This window comes from Microcebus murinus, chromosome 20 (genome assembly GCF_040939455.1).
Source record: "Microcebus murinus isolate Inina chromosome 20, M.murinus_Inina_mat1.0, whole genome shotgun sequence".
NCBI lineage: Eukaryota > Metazoa > Chordata > Mammalia > Primates > Cheirogaleidae > Microcebus > Microcebus murinus.
The window spans coordinates 36896198-36916877 of NC_134123.1; the positions used below are offsets into that span (position 1 = coordinate 36896198).

Sequence of the window (20680 nt, forward strand, 5' to 3'; positions counted from 1 at the left end):
GGACTCGTAGCACACTCTTCGCAGTGTACGCATGCGCACAAAAGCCCTCAGGGCAGTACGCGCAGGAAGCACTCCTTGTAGTGTGCGCAGGCGCACTGAGCGCTCTTTGCGGTGTACCTAGGGGCTCAGAGAACCTTTTGAAGTGTGCGCAGGCGCAGAAAGCCGTCCACGCAGAACGCGCATGCGCACTAAGAGCTGCCCGCAGTGCGCGCATGCGTACTGAGCACCTACGCCGGCTGCGCATGCGCACAGAGCCCACGGCGTACTCCGCGCAGGCGCGCTGCGCGCTTCGCGCGTGCGCAGAGCGCAGGGGCGACGTGGCCCGGCGGCAGCCCGGAAGTGGCGGCTTGTGCGGAAACCGCTGCGGGACCCGCTGCTCGGAGCCGCGACTGTCGGACGTTGCGGTGTCGCGTCGCGCCCCTGTCCCCGCCGCCGCCACCATGTTGAAGAAGTTCGACAAGAAGGACGAGGAGTCAGGTGAGGGCGCCGGGGCCGGGGGCGTAGCGGGGGAGGCCGCACCGCAGGATAAAAGGGGTCCTGCCTCAGTTTCCCCCCCGGGGTCGAGGCCTTCCTGACGCCGGGGTCCGCGGCCGGTGAGGGTCAAAGGTCCGCTGTCCCCGCCGCGGGTCCGCTGAGAGGGCGGTTCTCTCTCTGGGTGACCTTGGCAGGGTGGCCACGCCCCTCCCTGGGCCTCAGTTTCCCCAGCTGTCGGGGCATGGCGGCCTGGGGTGGGTCCTCCCGGGTTCCTCGGGGTCTTTTTTCTGAGACCGAGTCCCGCTCTGTCGCCCGGGCTGGGGTGTCAGCCTCGCTCACGGCAGCCTCCAACTCCTGGCCTCAATCAAGCGAGCCTCCCGCCTCGGCCTCCCTCCCGAGCAGCTGGGACGACAGGCACGCGCCTCCACGCCCGGCTCGTTTTTTCTATATTCATTTTTAGTTGTTCAATTAATTTCCTTCTATTTTATTTTTTAGTAGAGACGGGGTCTCGCTCTTGCTCAGGCTGGTTTCGAACTGCTGACCTCGACCGAGCCTCCTGCCTCGGCCTCCCTCCCGAGGAGCTGGGACTACAGGCATGCGCCTCCACGCCCGGCTCGTTTTTCTATATATTTTTAGTTGGGTAATTAATTTCCTTCTATTTTTTTTTTAGTAGAGACGGGGGTCTCGTTCTAGCTCAGGCTGGTTTCGAACTCCTGACCTCCAGCGAGCCTCCTGCCTCGGCCTCCCTCCCGAGGAGCTGGGACGACAGGCATGCGCCACCACGCCCGGCTCGTTTTTTTCTATGTATTTTTAGTTTCCAGCTCATTTCTTTCCATTTTTTTTTTTTAGCAGTGGGGTCTGGCTCTTGCTCAGACTGGCCTCAAAGTGACCTCGAGCGATCCTCCCACCTCGGCCTCCCAGAGTTCTGGGACTGCAGGCGTGAGCCTCCGCGCCCGGCTAATTTTACCTATGTATTTTTAGTTGTCCAGCTGATTTCTTTGTATTGTTTTTAGCAGAGACGGGGTCTCGCTCTTGCTCAGGCTGGTCTTGACCTCCTGACCTCCAGCGAGCCTCCCGCCTCGGCCTCCCAGAGTTCTGGGACGGCAGGTGTGAGACACCACGCCCGGCTCTTTTTTTCTATATAAATTTTCAGTTGTCCAGCTCGTTTCTTTCTATTTTTTTTTTTTTTTTTTTAGTAGCAACGGGTTCTCGCTCTTGCTCAGGCTGGTCTCGAAGTCCTGACCTCGAGCGATCCTCCTGCCTCGGCCTCCCTCCCGAGTAGCTGGGACTGCAGGTGTGAGCCACCCCCGGGGAACATGGCTAATTTTTTCAACATTTGTGATTTTAGTTGGCCAGCTCAATTTTTTCTATTTTTTTTTTTTTTTTTTTTTGGTAGACAAGGGGTCTCGCTCTTGCTCAGGGTGGTCTCGAACTCCTGACCTCGAGTGAGCCTCCTGCCTCGGCCTCCCTCTCGAGTAGCTGGGACTACAGGTATGCGCCTTCACGCCCGGCTGATTTTTTCTATGTAAATTTTCTGTTGTCCTGCTCATTTCTTTCACTTTTTTTAGTAGAGACGGGGTCTCGCTCTTGCTCAGGCTGGCCTCGAACTGGCGACCTCGAGCGATCCTCCCACCGCGGCCTCCCAGAGTGCCGGGATGACAGGCGTGAGCCTCCGCAGGGCTAATTTTTTTCTTTTTACATTTATATTTTTAGTTGTCCAGCTCATTTCTGTGTATTTTTTGTTTTGTTTTTTAGTAGAAAAAGGGTCTTGTTCTTCCTCAGGCTGGTCTTGAACTCCTGACCTCGAGCGATCCTCCCGCCTCGGCCTCCCAGAGTGCTGGGATGACAGGCGTGAGCCACACCATGCCCGGCTAACTTTTTCTATATATTTTTAGATGCACAGCTCATTTCTTTCTATTTAGAAGAGAGACGAGGTCTGGCTCTTGCTCAGGCTGGCCTCGACCTCCTGACTCGAACGATCCTCCCGCCTCGGCCTCCCAGAGTGCTGGGATGACAGGCGTGAGCCTCCGCGCCTGCCTCATTTATTCCATATATTTTTATCTGGCCAATGAATATCTTTTTTTTTTTTTTTTTTGAGAGTATGTCTCGCTTTGTTGCCCAGGCTAGAGTGAGTGCCGTGGCGTCAGCCTCGCTCACAGCGGCCTCCAACGCCTGGCCTCAAGCGATCCTCCTGCCTCGGCCTCCCTCCCGAGTAGCTGGGACCACAGGCATGCGCGACCATACTCAGCTAATTCTATATATATTAGTTGGTCAATTAATTTCTTTGTATTTATAGTAGAGATGGGGTCTCGCTCTTGCTCAGGCTGGCCTCGACCTCCTGACCTCGAGCAATCCTCCCTCCTCGGCCTCCTCCCAGAGCGCTGGGATGACAGGCGTGAGCCTCCGTCACGCCTGGCCCGTCTTGGAGAGTTTTGAGATTCTCACTCGCAGTCTGTCTTCTCCTTTGTCCTCGCCTGCAGGCGCCGGGTCCAACCCGTTCCAGCACCTGGAGAAGAGCGCGGTGCTGCAGGAGGTGAGTGTCGTTCCGGCCCCTCCGTCCCCATCAGAAACGTTCAGCACGTCAGCTGTCAGCGTCGCCACAGAAACAAAAAAAAAAAAAACAGAAGAAAAGATTGGAGGAAACACAAAAAAAAAAAAAAGAAGAAAAGATTGGAGGAAACAAAAAAAAAGAAAAAGAAGAAAAGATTGGAGGAAACAAAAAAAAAAAAAAGAAGAAAAGATTGGAGGAAACAAAAAAAAAAGAAGAAAAGATTGGAGGAAACAAAAAATATAAAGAAAAAAAGAAAGAAAAAAAATGATAACAACAAAAAAAGGAAATTTTTTTTTTTTTTGAGGCAGTCTGGCTCTGTCGCCCCGAGCTGGAGTGAGTGCCGTGGCGTCAGCCTCGCTCACAGCAGCCTCCAGCCCCTGGCCTCAAGCGAGCCTCCTGCCTCGGCCTCCCTCTTGAGTAGTAGCTGGGACTACAGGCATGCGCCACCACGCCCGGCTCGTTTTTTTGTATATATATATATATATATATTCGTTGGGCAATTAATTTCTTCCTATTTATAGCAGAGACAGGGTCTCGCTCTTGCTCAGGCTGGCCTCGAACCCCTGACCTTGAGCGATCCTCCCGCCTCGGCCTCCCAGAGTAGCTGGGACTACAGGCGCGAGCCACCGCGCCCGGCTCTCTCTTTCTACATATACGTATATGTTCATTGGTCAATTAATTTATTTCTATTTTTTTTTTTTTTTTTTAGTAGAGACGGGGTCTGGCTCTTGCTCAGGCCGGCCTCCAACTCCCGACCTCGAGCGATCCTCCCGCCACGGCCTCCCGGAGTGCTAGGGTTGCAGGCGTGAGTCGCCGGGCCAGACCTAAAAAAAAAAAAAAGGATATTTATGTAGAAAAAAACAAACAAAAACAAGCAGAGAAAAAAAAAATAAATAAGCGTTCGACACGGGTGCAGCCGCAACGGTGACACCTGGGAAGTGCTGGTTGAAGGAGCCACGGAGGCGGGAGGGGGAAACCGTTTCCTGGCGGGGCCGGAAAACTTTATTTTTAGGGAATCAGCACATCCCCGGCTGATATTTCTGGGAGATTCCAGGGTTTATTAATTGCAAAGTAAAGAAAAACAAAAAAGAAAAAAACAACTCCTCCTGAAAATGAGCTCGTTCCGTAGGCAGGTGTATTTATGTACCCCGGGATTTCTCGGACCGAGCATGGTTCCGCGTCTCCCTGGAAAACCAGACGGGGGCCTTCTATTTATTTTCCCCCGAGAAGACACCCCGGTAGGGCTGATTTTCAGGGGACCAGTCATTTTTTTTAATTTTTATTTTTTTATAAGCACGGTCCAACCGTCTCCAGGGATTCGAACACAGGGAAGCCGTCTACTTACTGGAACGTCCCTCCCGGCTTCTCTGGACCCCGGATCCCCCGTCCCTAGCAGCAGTCTCGCGACTCTGTTTCCCCTTTATTTTATTTATTTATTTATTTTTTTGAGACAGAGTCTCGCTTTCTTGCCCAGGCTAGAGTGAGTGCCGTGGCGTCAGCCTAGCTCACAGCAACCTCAGACTCCTGGGCTCAAGCGATCCTCCTGCCTCAGCCTCCCGAGTAGCTGGGACTACAGGCATGCGCCACCATGCCCGGCTAATTTTTTATGTATATATATATTAGTTGGCCAATTAATTTCTTTCTATTTTTATAGTAGAGACGGGGTCTCGCTGAGGCTGGTTTTGAACTCCTGACCTTGACCAATCCGCCCGCCTCTGGCCTCCCAGAGTGCTAGGATTACAAGCGTGAGCCAACACGCCCGGCCTGTTTCCCCTTTAGAACCTTCTAGAACCGACCTTCCCCCCCCAGCTACCTCCCTCCCCACCCCCAGGACTCTCACACTGGGGCGGATGGGAAGGCCTGACTGTCGTGGTGTGTCCCGGCCCCTCTGTGACGGGCACGACTGGTTGCCCTGCAGGCTTTGCCCTGCGTAGCCATGGCGACTGTCGCCAGGGCTGGTTTCCGGGGGTCGGGCTTTGACCCGCGGGGATGCTCAGAGGTCCCCGCTGAGGGGCTGGTTTTGTTTTTGTTTTTGTTTTTTTTTTTTTTTGGAACGGACTGTCACTCTGTCGTCGCCCGGGCTGGAGCGAGAGTGCCGTGGTGGCGTCGGCCTCGCCCACAGCGGCCTCCGACTCCTGGGCTCAAGCGCGAGCCTCCCGCCTCGGCCTCCCTCCCGAGTAGCTGGGACTACAGGCACGCGCCACCACGCCCGGCTCGTTTTTTTTATATATATATATTTTAGTCTTCCAGCTCATTTCTTTCTGTTTTTTTGTAGAGACGGGGGTCTCACTCTTGCTCAGGCTGGCCTCCCAACTCCTGACCTCGAGCGATCCTCCTGCCTCAGCCTCCCTCCCTAGTAGCTGGGAGTATACAGGCGTGCGCCACCACGCCCGGCTCATTTTTTTATATATATATTTTTTAGTTTTCCAGCTCATTTCTTTCTATTTTTTTGTAGAGATGGGGGTCTCGCTCTTGCTCAGGCTGGCCTCGAGCTCCTGACCTCGAGCGATCCTCCCGCCCCGGCCTCCCTCCCGAGTATCCGGGACTACAGGCACGCGCCACCGCGCCCGGCTCGTTTTCTCTCTCTATGTATATTTTTGTTTATCCAATTTATTTCTTTCTGTTCTTTGGTAGAGACAGGGTCTGGCTCTCGCTCAGGCCGGTTTCGAACTCCCGACCTCGATTGAGCGATCCTCCCTCCTCGGCCTCCCAGAGTGCTTGGGGCGACAGGCATGCGCCACCTCACCTGCTCTTGCTGGGGCTTATTTTTGGGGGAGACCCGGTATTTAGGCGAGGTTCAAAGGCCTGTTCCTTGCAGAGCGGAGGAAAACAAGACTCCCCCCCCCCCGAAAAATGAACTCGCGGGGAAGCGTGTCTTCCAACTCCGGGTGTTTCTCAGACCTGGCGCGCGGGTGTAGACCGCAGGGACGACGCTCCCGGCCGGAAAGGCGACAAAACCCTCGGTTGTCTCTCCTCAGGCCCGGGTGTTCAACGAGACTCCCATCAACCCTCGGAAATGCGCCCACATCCTCACCAAGATCCTGTACCTCATCAACCAGGTGCCGGGGTCAGAGGCCAGGGAGGGCAGAGGTCGTCACGAGGTTCCCCCGGGGGTCGGAAAAGTTGGGATCGCTTTTAGGTCGTTAGGCAGGCAGGGGTCCTCAGACTTTGTTGGTTTTTTTTTTGTTGTTTTTGTTTTTGTTTTTTGTTTTTTTTTTGTTTGTTTGTTTGTTTGAGACAAGAGTCTCGCTCTGTCGCCCGGGCTGGAGTGAGCGCCGTGGCGTCAGCCTCGCTCACGGCGGCCTCCGACTCCCGGCCTCCAGCGAGCCTCCCGCCTCGGCCTCCCTCCCGAGTAGCTGGGACTATACAGGCACGCGCCACCACGCCCGGCTCGTTTTTTTTTTTCTATATATTTTTAGTCGTCCAGCTCATTTCTTTATTTTTTGGTGGAGACGGGGGTCTCGCTCTTGCTGAGGCTGGCCTCGAACTCCTGACCCAAAATGATCCTCCAGCCTCAGCCTCCTCCGGAGTAGCTGGGACGACAGGCGTGCGCCACCACGCCCGGCCACGTTTTATTTTGTTATTATTACTTTTTTTTTTTTTTTTAGTGGAGATGGGGTCTCGCTGTTGCTCTCAGGCTGGTCTCGAACTCCTGGCCTCGAGCGATCCTCCCGCCTCGGCCTCCCTCCCGAGTAGCTGGAACGACGGGCATGAGTCACCACGCCCGGCTCGTTTTTTGTATATGTGTTTTTAGTTTATCAATTAATTTCTTTTTAGTCTTAGCAGAGACGGGGGTCTCGCTCTTGCTCAGGCTGGCCTCGAACTCCTGAGCTTGAGCGATCCTCCTGCCTCAGCCTCCCTCCCGAGTAGCTGGGACTCCAGGCGTGCGCCACTACGCCCGGCTCATTTTTTCTATATATTTTTTTTAGTTGTTCAGCTCATTTCTTTCTTTTTTTTTTTTTTTCTCACTAGAGACGGGGTCTCGCTTTTGCTCAGGCTGGCCTCCAACTCCTGGCCTCGAGCGATCCTCCTGCCTCGGCCTTCCAGAGTGCTAGGATCATAGGTGTGAGTTACCACGCCCAGCCTGAGACTTCTTTGGTTTTTTTTCTGTTTTTTGGTTTTTTTTTTTTTCCCCTTTTTTTGAGACAGAGTCTCGCTCTGTCGCTAGGGCTAGAGTGCCGTGGTGGTATCAGCCTCGCTCACTGCAGCCTCCGACTCCTGGCCTCCAGCGAGCCTCCTGCCTCAGCCTCCCTCCCGAGTAGCTGGGACTACAGGCGTGCGCCACCACGCCCGGCTCGTTTTTTTGTTCTCTATATATTTTTAGTTGGCCAATTAATTTTCTTTCTATTTATAGTAGAGATCGGGGTCTCGCTCTTGCTCAGGCTGGCCTCGAGCGAGCCTCCCGCCTCGGCCTCCTCCCAGAGTAGCTGGGACTCCAGGCGTGGGCCTCCGCGCCCGGCCCTCTGACTTCTTTCTTGGTGACCCGCAGGGGGAGCACCTGGGAACCACGGAAGCCACCGAGGCCTTCTTCGCCATGACCAAGCTCTTCCAGTCCAACGACGTGAGTGCCCCGTCCCGGCCTCCCTGGGGGGTGACAGCCGTGACTTGGACCTGGGCGGGAACAAGGGAGGCCAGCCTCCCCCCGACCCGCCGGCCTGGCTGCCTGTGTTTAGATTACAGGGGATTTTTTGAGGCAGAGTCTCGCTCTGTCGCCCGGGCTGGAGTGAGCGCCGTGGCGTCAGCCTCGCTCACAGCAGCCTGAAGCGATCCTCCCGCCTCAGCCTCCCTCCCAAGTAGCTGGGACTACAGGCGTGCGCCTCCACGCCCGGCTCGTTTTTTTTTTTTTCTATATATATATTAGTTGACCAATTAATTTTCTTTCTATTTTTTTAAGTAGAGACGGGGTCTCGCTCTTGCTCAGGCTGGTCTCGAACTCCTGGCCTCGAGCGAGCCTCCCTCCTCGGCCTCCTCCCAGAGTGCTGGGATGACAGGCGTGAGCCTCCGCGCCCGGCCAAGATTAGAGGTTGTTTTTTTGTTTTTTTTTTTTTCGAGACAGAGTCTCACTTTGTTGCCTGGGCTAGAGTGAGTGCCGTGGCGTCAGCCTCGCTCACAGCAGCCTCAACCTCCTGACCTCAAGCGATCCTCCCGCCTCAGCCTCCCTCCCGAGTAGCTGGGACTACAGGCACGCACCACCATGCCCGGCTCGTTTTTTTTTTTTTTTTCTATATATATATTAGTTGGCCAGTTTTCTTTCTATTTTTTTAAGTAGAGACGGGGTCTCGCTCTTGCTCAGGCTGGCCTCGAACTGCTGACCTCGAGCGATCCTCCCGCCTCGGCCTCCCTGAGTGCTGGGATGACTGGCGCGAGCCTCCGCGCCCGGCCAATTTTAGAGATTTTTTTCTTAACTCTGGCCTTCCTACTGAGGTGGGGCTGAGGGGGGTTTTCCTCTCCTTTTTTTTTTCTTCTTTTCGTATCCTTTTCCTTTTCCTTGCCTTTCCTTTCCTTTCCTTTTTCCTTTTTCCTTTCCTTTTTCCTTTTTCCTTTCCTTTCCTTTCCTTTCCTTTTTCCTTTTTCCTTTCCTTTTTCCTTTCCTTTTTCCTTTTTCCTTTCCTTTCCTTTCCTTTTTCCTTTTTCCTTTCCTTTTTCCTTTTTCCTTTCCTTTTTCCTTTCCTTTCCTTTCCTTTTTCCTTTTTCCTTTCCTTGGCAGAGTCTCGCTGTGTTGCGGGGCCGAGCCTGTCACTTCTGCGTGTCCCCGCGCTCCGCGGTGACTCACGTGGCCCTCCTCCCCCCCTGCTCTCCCCGCAGCCCACCCTGCGCCGCATGTGCTACCTGACCATCAAGGAGATGTCCTGCATCGCCGAGGACGTCATCATCGTCACCAGCAGGCGAGTCCCCAGCCGGGGGCGCCTCCCCTCTCGGCCTCCACGGGCAGAGGCCGGCTCTCCCTCCCCCCGCCTGCCGCGCGGCGGCTCCTCTGTCCCCGGCGGCCTTTTTTTTTTTTTTTTGAGTCAGAGTCTCGCTCTGTCGCCCCGGGCTGGAGTGAGCGCCTCCGACTCCTGGCCTCCAGCGAGCCTCCCGCCTCGGCCTCCCTCCCGAGTAGCTGGGACTACAGGCATGCGCCACCACGCCCGGCTCGTTTTTTCTATATATATTAGTTGGCCAGTTAATTTCTTTGTATTTATAGTAGAGACGGGGTCTCGCTCTTGCTCAGGCTGGCCTCCACCTCCTGGCCTCGAGCGATCCTCCTGCCTCGGCCTCCTCCCAGAGTAGCTGGGACAACAGGCGTGGGCCTCCACCGTGCCCGGCCTCTTTCTATTTATAGTAGAGACGGGGTCTCGCTCTTGCTCAGGCTGGCCTCGACCTCCTGGCCTCGAGCGATCCTCCCTCCTCGGCCTCCTCCCTGAGTGCTGGGATGACAGGCGTGAGCCTCGGCGCCCGGCCTCAGCTTTGGCCGGAAAATCGGCAGCGTGCGTTTCCCGTCGGTTTTAGCTTTGGAGGCCGGAGGAAGCTCTGGCTTCCCGTTTTCGTGCGCGGGGCTCGGGGCGGGCGGGCGGGGAGGCTGGAGGCCGTCGCTGGGATCCGGGCGAGGCTGGAGGCCGGCAGGGGGACCGGTCTCCGTGGTGACCGCGCCTCCTGCCCCGCCCCCGCCCCCTCCCGCAGCCTGACCAAGGACATGACCGGGAAGGAGGACAACTACCGAGGCCCGGCCGTCCGCGCGCTCTGCCAGATCACCGACGTGAGTGCCCGCCCGGCCTCTACGCCCGGCCTCTACGCCCGGCCTCTTCTGGCCTCTACTCCCGGCCTCTTCTCCCAGCCTCTTCTCTCAGCCTCTTCTCCTGGACTCTTCTTCTGGCTTGTACTCCCAGCCTCTACTCCCGCCTGTTCTCCCAGCCTCTTTTCCTGGCCTCTACTCCCGGCCTCTTTTCCCAGCCTCTTCTCCGAGCCTCTTCTCCCGGCCTGTACTCCCAGCCTCTAAACCCGGCCTGTTCTCCCAGCCTCTACTCTTGGTCTCTTCTCTGAGCCTATTCTCCCAGCCTCTTCTCCCGGCCTCTTTTCCCTGCCTCTTCTCCCGGCCTCCTCTCCTGGCCTCTTCTCCCGGCCTCTTCTCCTGGACTCTTCTCCCAGCCTCTTCTCCCGGCCCCTTTTCCCGGCCTATACTCTCGGTTTCTACTCCCTGACCTTTCTCCCGGCCTCTTTTCTCGGCCTCTTCTCCCAGACTCTTCTCCTGGCCTCTACTCCCGACCTCTTCTCCTGGCCTCTACTCCCGGCCTCTTCTCCCAGCCTCTTCTCTCAGCCTCTTCTCCTGGACTCTTCTTCTGGCTTGTACTCCCAGCCTCTACTCCCGCCTGTTCTCCCAGCCTCTTTTCCTGGCCTCTACTCCCGGCCTCTTTTCCCAGCCTCTTCTCCGAGCCTCTTCTCCCGGCCTGTACTCCCAGCCTCTAAACCCGGCCTGTTCTCCCAGCCTCTACTCTTGGTCTCTTCTCTGAGCCTATTCTCCCAGCCTCTTCTCCCGGCCTCCTCTCCTGGCCTCTTCTCCCGGCCCCTTTTCCCAGCCTATACTCTCGGCTTCTACTCCCTGACCTTTCTCCCGGCCTCTTTTCTCGGCCTCTTCTCCCGGCCTCTACTTCCGGACCTTTCTCCCGGCCTCTTTTCCTGGCCTCTACTCCCAGCCTCTTCTCCCGGCCTCTTCTCCCGGCCCCCACTCGCGGCCCCTACTCCCGGCCCCTTCTCCCGGACTCCTCTCCTGGCCTCCTCTCCCAGTCTCTTCTCCCAAACTCTACTCCTGGCCTCTTCTCTCGGCCTCTACTCCCGGACTCTACTCCCGGCCTCTACTCCCGGACCTTTCTCCCGGCCTCTACTCCTGGCCTCCTCTCCCACCGGAGGCTCTGGGCCCATCGTCCTTTGGCTGTCTTGGGGGTGGGTGTTGGGGGGCTCCCCGTGTACAGTCCATCACGGAGGCTGGACCGGTCGGGGGTCCCCTCCCCTCCGCCTGTCCCCGCAGAGCACGATGCTGCAGGCCATCGAGCGCTACATGAAGCAGGCCATCGTGGACAAGGTGCCCAGCGTGTCCAGCTCCGCCCTGGTCTCCTCCCTGGTGAGTGGCCTCCGGGGGGCGGTGGGGCACGGAAAGAGCGAACCCACTTTCTAGTACGGGGGGGGGGGTAGGGAAGAGAAAGTTTTTTTTTTTTTTCTATACATTTTTATTTGTCCAGCTCATTTCTTTCCATTTTTTTTTTTTTGGTAGAGACGGGGGCTCGCTCTTGCTCAGGCTGGCCTCCACCTCCCAACCTCGAGCGATCCTCCCGCCTCGGCCTCCCTCCCGAGTAGCTGGGACGACAGGCATGCGCCTCCACGCCCGGCTCATTTTTTTTTTTTTCTATATGTTTTTAGTCGGCCAATTAACTTTTTTCTATTTTTTGTAGTAGAGACGGGGTCTCGCTCTTGCTCAGGCTGGCCTCCACCTCCCGACCTCGAGCGATCCTCCCTCCTCGGCCTCCCAGACTGCCGGGGTGACAGGCGGGCGTGAGCCTCCGCGCCCGGCCTGAGATTGTTGGACTTCAGACCTGGGAAAATAATCCTCAGTCACGATGGGGGGGCGAGCGGGCGCAGGCGGGGGTCCCCGAGTCTGGCTGGGGTCCCGGAGGGCCACACAGAGGCTGGGCAGTGAGGCCCGGGCTCCAGGCGACAGGGAGGGGACCCCTCCCTGTTGGCCCCCCTGACCCCGCCCCGTTGTCCCCAGCACCTGCTCAGGGGCAGCTTCGACGTGGTCAAGCGCTGGGTGAACGAGGCCCAGGAGGCGGCCTCCAGTGACAACGTCATGGTCCAGGTGAGACCGGGGCAGAAGGTGACCTTGACCAGACCCACGGGTGTGACAGCCTCAGCCGGCGGGACCGGGCACGCGCCACCAACCCTGGGGGTCGCGGGAGACAGGGTCTGGCTCTGTCGCCCGGGCCGGAGTGAGCGCCGTGGCGTCAGCCTCGCTCACAGCAGCCTCCGACTCCTGGCCTCCAGCGAGCCTCCCGCCTCGGCCTCCCTCCCGAGTAGCTGGGACCACAGGCATGCGCCACCACGCCCGGCTCGTTTTTTCTATACATATTAGTTGGCCGATTAATTTCTTTCTGTTTTTTTTTTAGTAGAGACGGGGTCTCGCTCTTGCTGAGCCTGGTTTCAGACTCCTGGCCTCGAGTGGTCCTCCCATTTCGGCCTCCCTCCCCCAAAGTAGCTGGGACTACAGGCGTGCGCCACCACGCCCGGCTCTTTTTTTTTTTTTTTTTTTCCTATATTTTTCGTTGTCCAGCTCATTTCTTTCTATTTTTGGAGTAGAGACGGGGTCTCGCTCTTTCTTGCTCAGGCTGGCCTCTAACTCCTGACCTCCAGCAGTCCTCCTATCTTGGCCTCTATTGTTTTTTCTTTTCTTTTTTTTTTTGGAGACAGAGTCTCACTCTGTCGCCTGGGCTAGAGTGAGTACCGTGGCGTCAGCCTCGCTCACAGCAGCCTCCAACTCCTGGCCTCCAGCGAGCCTCCCGCCTCAGCCTCCCTCCCGAGGAGCTGGGACTACAGGCATGCGCCGCCACGCCCGGCTACTATTTTCTTTATATATTAGTTGGCCAATAAATTTCTTTCTAATTTTTGAGTAGAGACGGGGTCTCGCTCTTGCTCAGGCTGACCTCGACCTCCTGACCTCCAGCAATCCTCCGGCCTCGGCCTCCCAGAGTGCTACAATTACAGGCGAGAGCCACCACGCCCGGCTACTATTTTCTTCTTATATTAGTTGGCCAATTAATTTCTTTCTATTCTCAGTAGAGACGGGGTCTCGCTCTTGCTCAGGCTGGCCTCCAACTCCTGGCCTCGAGCGAGCCTCCTGCCTCAGCCTCCCTCCCGAGTAGCTGGGACTACAGGCGTGCGCCTCCACGCCCGGCTCGTTTTTTCTATATATAATTTTTAGTTGTCCAGCTCATTTCTTTGTTTTTTTTTTTTTTTTTAAAGTAGAGACGGGGTCTCGCTCTTGCTCAGGCTGGCATCCGACTCCTGACCTCGAGCGAGCCTCCCGCCTCGGCCTCCTCCCAGAGTGCCGGGATGACAGGGGTGAGCCTCCCTGCCCGGCCCGTTAACTCTCTAACCCCGTTTCCCCGTCGCCGCAGTACCACGCGCTGGGCCTGCTGTACCACGTGCGCAGGAACGACCGGCTGGCGGTGAGCAAGATGATCAGCAAGTTCACGCGCCACGGGCTCAAGTCCCCGTTCGCCTACTGCATGATGATCCGGGTGGCCAGCAAGCAGCTGGAGGAGGAGGACAGGAGGTGAGGGGTCCCCCGTGCCACCCCCCGGCCGTCCTCGGTCCCCCTGCCGCGCCCGGGTCGTCCTAAACTTCTTTTTCGTTGAGGCAGAGTCTGGCTCTGTCGCCCGGGCCGGAGTGAGCGCCGTGGCGTCAGCCTCGCTCACAGCGGCCTCCGACTCCCGGCCTCCAGCGAGCCTCCCGCCTCGGCCTCCCTCCCGAGTGGCTGGGACGACAGGCATGCGCCTCCACGCCCGGCTCGTTTATCTTTTTATATTTTTAGTTGGCCAATTGATTTCTTTCTATTTTTTTTGCTAGAGACGGGGTCTCGCTCTTGCTCAGGCTGGTTTCAAACTCCTGACCTCGAGCCATCCTCCTGCCTTGGCCTCCCTCCCGAGTAGCCGGGACTCCAGGCGTGCGCCTCCACGCCCGGCTCGTTTTTTTTCTATATATATCAGTTGGCCAATTAATTTCTTTCTATTTTTAGTAGAGACGGGGTCTCCCTCTTGCTCAGGCTGGTTTAGAACTCCTGACCTGGAGCGATCCTCCCTCCTCGGCCTCCCAGAGTGCTGGGATGACAGGCGTGAGCCTCCGCGCCCGGTCAATTATTACTATTTTTTAACATTTTTATGTTTTTAGTAGGCCAATTAATTTCTTTCTTTCTTTTTTTTTCTTTTTTTTGAGAAAGGGTCTCCCTTTGTTGCCTGGGCTAAAGTGAGTGCCTTGGCGTCAGCCTCGCTCACAGCAGCCTCCAACTCCTGGGCTTAAGCGATCCTCCTGCCTCGGCCTCCCTCCCGAGTAGCTGGGACTACAGGCATGCGCCTCCACGCCCGGCATGTTTTTTCTGTATATTTTTAGTTGGCCAATTGATTTCTTTCTATCTTTTTTAGTAGAGACGGGGTCTCGCTCTTGCTCAGGCCGGCCTCCAACTCCTGACCTCGAGCGAGCCTCCCGCCTCGGCCTCCTCCCAGAGCGCTGGGCTGACGGGCGAGAGGCCGCCGCCGCGCCCTGACCTTCTTGTCGCCTGGTCCCTCCCGCAGCCAGGACAGCCCGCTGTTCGACTTCGTCGAGAGCTGCCTGCGCAGCAAGCACGAGATGGTGGTGTACGAGGCCGCCTCCGCCATCGTCAACCTGCCCGGCTGCAGCGCCAAGGAGCTGGCCCCCGCCGTGTCAGGTCCGTGTCCCCCCACCCCGGCCCCGGCCGCCTTCGTGCCCGCCCGGGACCCGGGGAGGGGCTGCAGGGGAGCAAGAGAACTCCCCCCTTCCGTACCCGGCGGTCCCACCGTTAGCAGAAGGAGTCAGGGCCCGGCGCGGAGGCTCACGCCTGTAAGGCCGGCACCCTGGGAGGCCCAGGAGGGAGGATCGCTCAGTCGAGGCCGGGACTTGGAGGCCAGCCCCGAGCAAGAGCGAGACCCCGTCTCTGCTAAAGATAAAGAGTTAGCTAGTGTTTTGGGGGCGCCCCTGTCATGCCAGCACTCTGGGAGGCCGGGAAGGGAGGATCGCTCAGTCGAGGCCGGGAGTTGGAGGCCAGCCCGAGCAAGAGCGAGAGCCTGTGTCTGCTACAAAAATTAGAAAGAAATGAGCCGGACGACGAAAAAATATATAGGGAAAAAAACGAGCCGGGCGTGGTGGCGCACGCCTGTAGTCCCAGCTACTCGGGAGGGAGGCCCAGACAGGAGGATAGCTTGAGGTCAGGAATTGGAGGCCAGCATGAGCAAGAGCGAGACTTCGTCTCTAATAAATAAATAGAAAGAAATTAGCCAGAGAACTAAAAAATATACATATAAAAAAAAAAACGAGCCGGGCGTGGAGGCGCATGCCTGTAGTCCCAGCTACTCGGGAGGGAGGCTGAGGCAGGAGGATCGGTTGAGGCCAGGAGTTGGAGGCTGCTGTGAGCGAGGCTGACGCCTCGGCACTCACTCTACCCAAGGCAACAAAGTGAGACTCTGTCTCAAAAAAACAAACCAAAGCAAATAATAAATTGTAAAAGAAATATCAGAGAGTTATTGAGTTTGAAATAGGAGATAAAGTTAAAACTAAAAACTAAGAAAATTAAAAAAGAAAGAAAAAGGCAAAGAAAAATAAATGAAAAAAAAAAAATCAGAGAATTATCGAGTTTCAAATTAGGAAGTAAAGTGAGGACCAGGCAAGGAGGCTCACGCCTGTTATCCTAGCTCTGTGGGAGGCCGAGGCGGGAGGATCGCTCGGAGGTCAGGAGTTCAAAACCAGCCTGAGCAAGAGCGAGGCCCCGTCTCTACTATAAATAGAAGGAAATTAATTGACCAACTAATATATATATAGAAAAAGTGAGCCGGGCGTGGTGGCGCATGCCTGTAGTCCCAGCTACTCAGGAGGGAGGCCGAGGTGGGAGGCTCGCTTGAGGCCAGGGGTTCAAAACCAGCCTGAGCAAGAGCGAGACCCCATCTGCACTGAAAAAAAATAAGAAAGAAATGAGCTGGACAACTAAAAATATATAGAAAAAAAACGAGCCGGGCGTGGAGGCGCACGCCTGTAGTCCCAGCTACTCGGGAGGGAGGCCGAGGCGGGAGGATCGCTAGACGCCAGGAGTCGGAGGCTGCTGTGAGCGAGGCTGACGCCACGGCACTGTCTACCCTGGGCAACAAAGTGAGACTTTGTCTCTAAAAAAATAAATAAATAAACACTAAATTCTAAAAAAGTATCGGAGAGTAATTGAGTTTGACGTAGGAGGTAAAGTTAAAAACTAAAGAAAAAAAAAAGAAGAGAAAAATAAAAAGAAAATAAAAATTAAAAAAATATCAGAGTAATTGAGTTTGAAATAGGCAATAAAGTTAAAACAAAGAACTGGAAAAAAATAGAAATGAAATGAAAAATAAATCTTAAAATAGTATCGGAGAATAATCGAGTTTGAAATAGGAGGTAAAGTGAAAACTAAAAACTAAAGAAAAAAAAAGAACAGAAAAATAAAAAGAAAATAAAAATTAAAGAAATATCAGAGTAATTGAGGTTGAAATAGGCAATAAAGTTAAAACAAAAAACTGGAAAAAAAATAGAAATGAAATGAAAAATAAATCTTAAAATAGTATCGGAGAGTATTTGAGTTTGAAATAGGAGGTAAAGTGAAAACTAAAAACTATAGAAAAAAAAGCAGATAGAAATAAAAAAAGAGAAGAAAAATTAATGAAAAAAAATCAGAGAATAATCGAGTTTGAAACAGGAGGTAAAGTTTAAAACTAAAAACTAAAAAAAAAAAAAAGCAGATAGAAATAAAAAAAAGAAAGGAAAAATTAATGAAAAAAAATTTCAGAGAATAATTGAGTTTGAAATAGGAGGTAAACTGAAAACTAAACAGAGAGAGAGGGAAAAAAAGTAAAGGAAAACAAAAAAAAGTAACGGAGAGCAAATGCCAAGTTGTACGGAAAGCAGCGTGGATGTTGCCCCCGTTCAAATGCAGAATTCAGCTCTGAGCTCCCCGGCAGCCAGGGCAAGGAAGGGAAGCGGTACGGGACGCGGCCTCATGGCTGTCCCGTAGGTCCAGGAGACAGACCAGCTGTCCTCACCCGCGGGAACCCAACCGCGGCCGCCCGGGGCCGAGGCCAGCGGGGACGGGGGACAAAAAAAAAAACAAAAAAAACGGGCCCTGGCCGTCCCCCGGCCTCCCGGTGGCCGGGGCGGCCCGGCATGCGGCTCCCGTCTCCCCCCCCTACAGTGCTCCAGCTCTTCTGCAGCTCCCCGAAGGCCGCCCTGCGCTACGCGGCCGTCCGCACCCTCAACAAGGTGAGAGCTCAGCGCTGGGGGAGGTTGGGCAGGGAGGCCGGCCTCTAGGCAGGTCCCCGAGGAGGCTGGGGCTTGAGTCCCGCCGGGCTCCCGTAGCCTGGAAAACGTAGACCCGGTGGCGGTCGCTTTTCCTCTGGGCGGTGAGACGGTCTTGCCCCAAGGGTGGCGGGTCTGTCACGCCTGCCTCATCCCGGGGGCAAGCGCTCTGGGAGGCCGAGGCCGGAGGATCGAGATCGAGGCCAGGAGTGGGAGGCCGGCCTCTGAGCAAGAGCGAGACCCCCCACTCTAGTAAAAATAATAGAAAAGACCTGCAAAACTGAAAATATATATATATGGAAAGGAATAGCCGGGTGTGGTGGCACATGCTTATAGTCCCAGCTACTCGGGTGGAGGCCGAGGAGGGAGGATAGCTATGAGGCCAGGAGTTCGAAACCAGCCTGAGCAAGAACGAGACCCTATGTCTCTACTAAAAATAGAAAGAAATGAGCTGGACAATTTAAAATATATATTAAAAAAGTGAGCCGGGCGTGGTGGCGCGTGCCTGTAGTCCCAGCTACTCGGGTGGAGGCCGAGGCAGGAGGCTCACTCGAGGTCAGGAGTTCGAAACCAGCCTGAGCAAGAGCGAGGCCCCCGTCTCTACTAAAAAGTGAAAAGAAATGAGCTGGACAACTAAAAATATATAGAGAAAATGAGCCGGGCGTGGTAGCGCATGCCTGTCGTCCCAGCTACTCGGGAGGGAGGCCGAGGCGGGAGGATCGCCCGAGCCCAGGCTGCCGAGAGCGAGGCTGAGGCTCCCAAAAAAAAAAAAAAAGAAAAAAAAGTTAGCTCCAGACTGGAGGCCGGCCCTCCCCGTCCCTGCCTGTGTCCCCCCCCCCCCCCCGTCACCCCGGCTTTCCCCGTCCCTGCCTGTGTCCCCCCCCCCCCCCGTCACCCCGGCCCTCCCCGGCCCTGCCTGTGTCCCCCAGGGTCACCCCGGCCCTCCCCGGCCCTGCCTGTGTCCCCCCCGTCACCCCGGCCCTCCCCGTCCCTGCCTGTGTCCCCCCCCCCCGTCACCCCGGCCCTCCCCGTCCCTGCCTGTGTCCCCCCCCCGGTCACCCCGGCCCTCCCCGTCCCTGCCTGTGTCCCCTCCCGGGTCACCCAGGCCCTCCCCGTCCCTGCCTGTGTCCCCCTGGGTCACCCCGGCCCTCCCCGTCCCTGCCTGTGTCCCCCCCCCCCGTCACCCCGACCCTCCCCGTCCCTGCCTGTGTCCCCCCCCCCCGTCACCCCGGCCCTCCCCGTCCCTGCCTGTGTCCCCCCCCCGTCACCCCGGCCCTCCCTGTCCCTGCCTGTGTCCCCCCCCCGGGTCACCCCGGCCCTCCCCGTCCCTGCCTGTGTTCCCCCCCCGGTCACCCCGGCCCTCCCCGTCCCTGCCTGTGTTCCCCCCCCGGTCACCCCGGCCCTCCCTGTCCCTGCCTGTGTCCCCCCCCGGGTCACCCCGGCCCTCCCCGTCCCTGCCTGTGTCCCCCCCCCCCGTCACCCCGGCCCTCCCCGTCCCTGCCTGTGTCCCCCCCCCGTCACCCCGGCCCTCCCTGTCCCTGCCTGTGTCCCCCCCCCGGGTCACCCCGGCCCTCCCCGTCCCTGCCTGTGTTCCCCCCCCGGTCACCCCGGCCCTCCCCGTCCCTGCCTGTGTTCCCCCCCCGGTCACCCCGGCCCTCCCTGTCCCTGCCTGTGTCCCCCCCCGGGTCACCCCGGCCCTCCCCGTCCCTGCCTGTGTCCCCCCCCGGGTCACCCCGGCCCTCCCCGTCCCTGCCTGTGTCCCCCCGGGTCACCCCGGCCCTCCCCGTCCCTGCCTGTGTCCCCCCCCGGGTCACCCCGGCCCTCCCCGTCCCTGCCTGTGTCCCCCCCCGGGTCACCCCGGCCCTCCCCGTCCCTGCCTGTGTCCCCCCGGGTCACCACTGCCCTCCCCGTCCCTGCCTGTGTCCGCCCCGAGTCACCCCGGTCCTCCCCGTCCCTGCCTGTGTCCCCCCGGGTCACCCCGGCCCTCCCGTCCCTGCCTGTGTCCCCCCCCCGGGTCACCCCGGCCCTCCCCGGCCCTGCCTGTGTCCCCCCTGGTCACCCCGGCCCTCCCCATCCCTGCCTGTGTCCCTCCCGGGTCACCCCGGCCCTCCCAGTCCCTGCCTGTGTCCCTCCCGGGTCACCCCGGCCCTCCCGTCCCTGCCTGTGTCCCCCCCCCGGGTCACCCCGGCCCTCCCCGGCCCTGCCTGTGTCCCCCCTGGTCACCCCGGCCCTCCCCATCCCTGCCTGTGTCCCTCCCGGGTCACCCCGGCCCTCCCAGTCCCTGCCTGTGTCCCTCCCGGGTCACCCCGGCCCTCCCCGTCCCTGCCTGTGTCCCCCGGGTCACCCCGGCCCTCCCCGTCCCTGCCTGTGTCCCCCCGGGTCACCCCGGCCCTCCCGTCCCTGCCTGTGTCCCCCCCCCGGGTCACCCCGGCCCTCCCCGGCCCTGCCTGTGTCCCCCCGGGTCACCCCGGCCCTCCCCATCCCTGCCTGTGTCCCTCCCGGGTCACCCCGGCCCTCCCAGTCCCTGCCTGTGTCCCTCCCGGGTCACCCCGGCCCTCCCCGTCCCTGCCTGTGTCCCCCCGGGTCACCCCGGCCCTCCCCGGCCCTGCCTGTGTCCCCCCCCCGGGTCACCCCGGCCCTCCCCGTCCCAGCCTGTGTCCCCCCCGGGTCACCCCGGCCCTCCCCATCCCTGCCTGTGTCCCTCCCGGGTCACCCCGGCCCTCCCAGTCCCTGCCTGTGTCCCTCCCGGGTCACCCCGGCCCTCCCCGTCCCTGCCTGTGTCCCCCCGGGTCACCCCGGCCCTCCCCGGCCCTGCCTGTGTCCCCCCCCCGGGTCACCCCGGCCCTCCCCGTCCCTGCCTGTGTCCCTCCCGGGTCACCCCGGCCCTCCCCGTCCCTGCCTGTGTCCCCCCCCCCGTCACCCCGGCCCTCCCCGTCCCTGCCTGTGTCCCCCCCCCCCCGTCACCCCGGCCCTCCCCGTCCCTGCCTGTGTCCCCCCCCGTCACCCCGGCCCTCCCCGTCCCTGCCTGTGTCCCCCCCCCCCGTCACCCTGGCCCTCCCCGTCCCTGCCTGTGTCCCCCCCCGTCACCCCGGCCCTCCCCGTCCCTGCCTGTGTCCCCCCCCCCCGTCACCCCGGCCCTCCCCGTCCCTGCCTGTGTCCCCCCCCCCCCCGTCACCCCGGCCCTCCCCGGCCCTGCCTGTGTCCCCCCGAGTCACCCTGGCCCTCCCCGTCCCTGCCTCTGTGTCCCCCCGGGTCACCCCGGCCCTGCCTGTGTCCCCCGAGTCACCCCGGCCGGCCCCCTCTGTCCCCGGCGGGCAGGTGGCCATGAAGCACCCGTCGGCGGTGACGGCCTGCAACCTGGACCTGGAGAACCTGGTGACGGACGGGAACCGCAGCATCGCCACGCTGGCCATCACCACGCTGCTCAAGACGGGCAGCGAGGCCAGCGTGGACCGGCTCATGAAGCAGATCTCCTCCTTCATGTCCGAGATCTCCGACGAGTTCAAGGTGCCCGGGCCTCCGCCGGGGGGAGGGAGGGAGGCCCACAGCCTCCACCCAGGGTGAATGAGGCCTGCTGCCTCCGCCAGG

At 58.5% G+C, this 20680-nt stretch overlaps 1 protein-coding gene across 1 annotated transcript in view; it reads left to right on the top strand.

Moving 5' to 3' along the window:
- The first annotated feature begins 296 nt into the window (after nucleotides 1-296).
- Nucleotides 297-20680, top strand: part of COPG1 (coat protein complex I subunit gamma 1) — a 40759-nt gene continuing 20375 nt past the window's right edge. Inside the window, exons 1-12 of the mRNA XM_075995926.1 lie at nucleotides 297-477; nucleotides 2955-3007; nucleotides 6004-6084; nucleotides 7515-7586; nucleotides 8831-8910; nucleotides 9686-9761; nucleotides 11028-11120; nucleotides 11766-11852; nucleotides 13168-13325; nucleotides 14341-14474; nucleotides 16989-17056; nucleotides 20411-20599. Of these exons, the coding sequence (XP_075852041.1) occupies nucleotides 441-477; nucleotides 2955-3007; nucleotides 6004-6084; nucleotides 7515-7586; nucleotides 8831-8910; nucleotides 9686-9761; nucleotides 11028-11120; nucleotides 11766-11852; nucleotides 13168-13325; nucleotides 14341-14474; nucleotides 16989-17056; nucleotides 20411-20599 (1128 nt within the window). The 5' untranslated portion in view covers nucleotides 297-440. The remainder of the gene's footprint in view (nucleotides 478-2954; nucleotides 3008-6003; nucleotides 6085-7514; nucleotides 7587-8830; nucleotides 8911-9685; nucleotides 9762-11027; nucleotides 11121-11765; nucleotides 11853-13167; nucleotides 13326-14340; nucleotides 14475-16988; nucleotides 17057-20410; nucleotides 20600-20680) is intronic.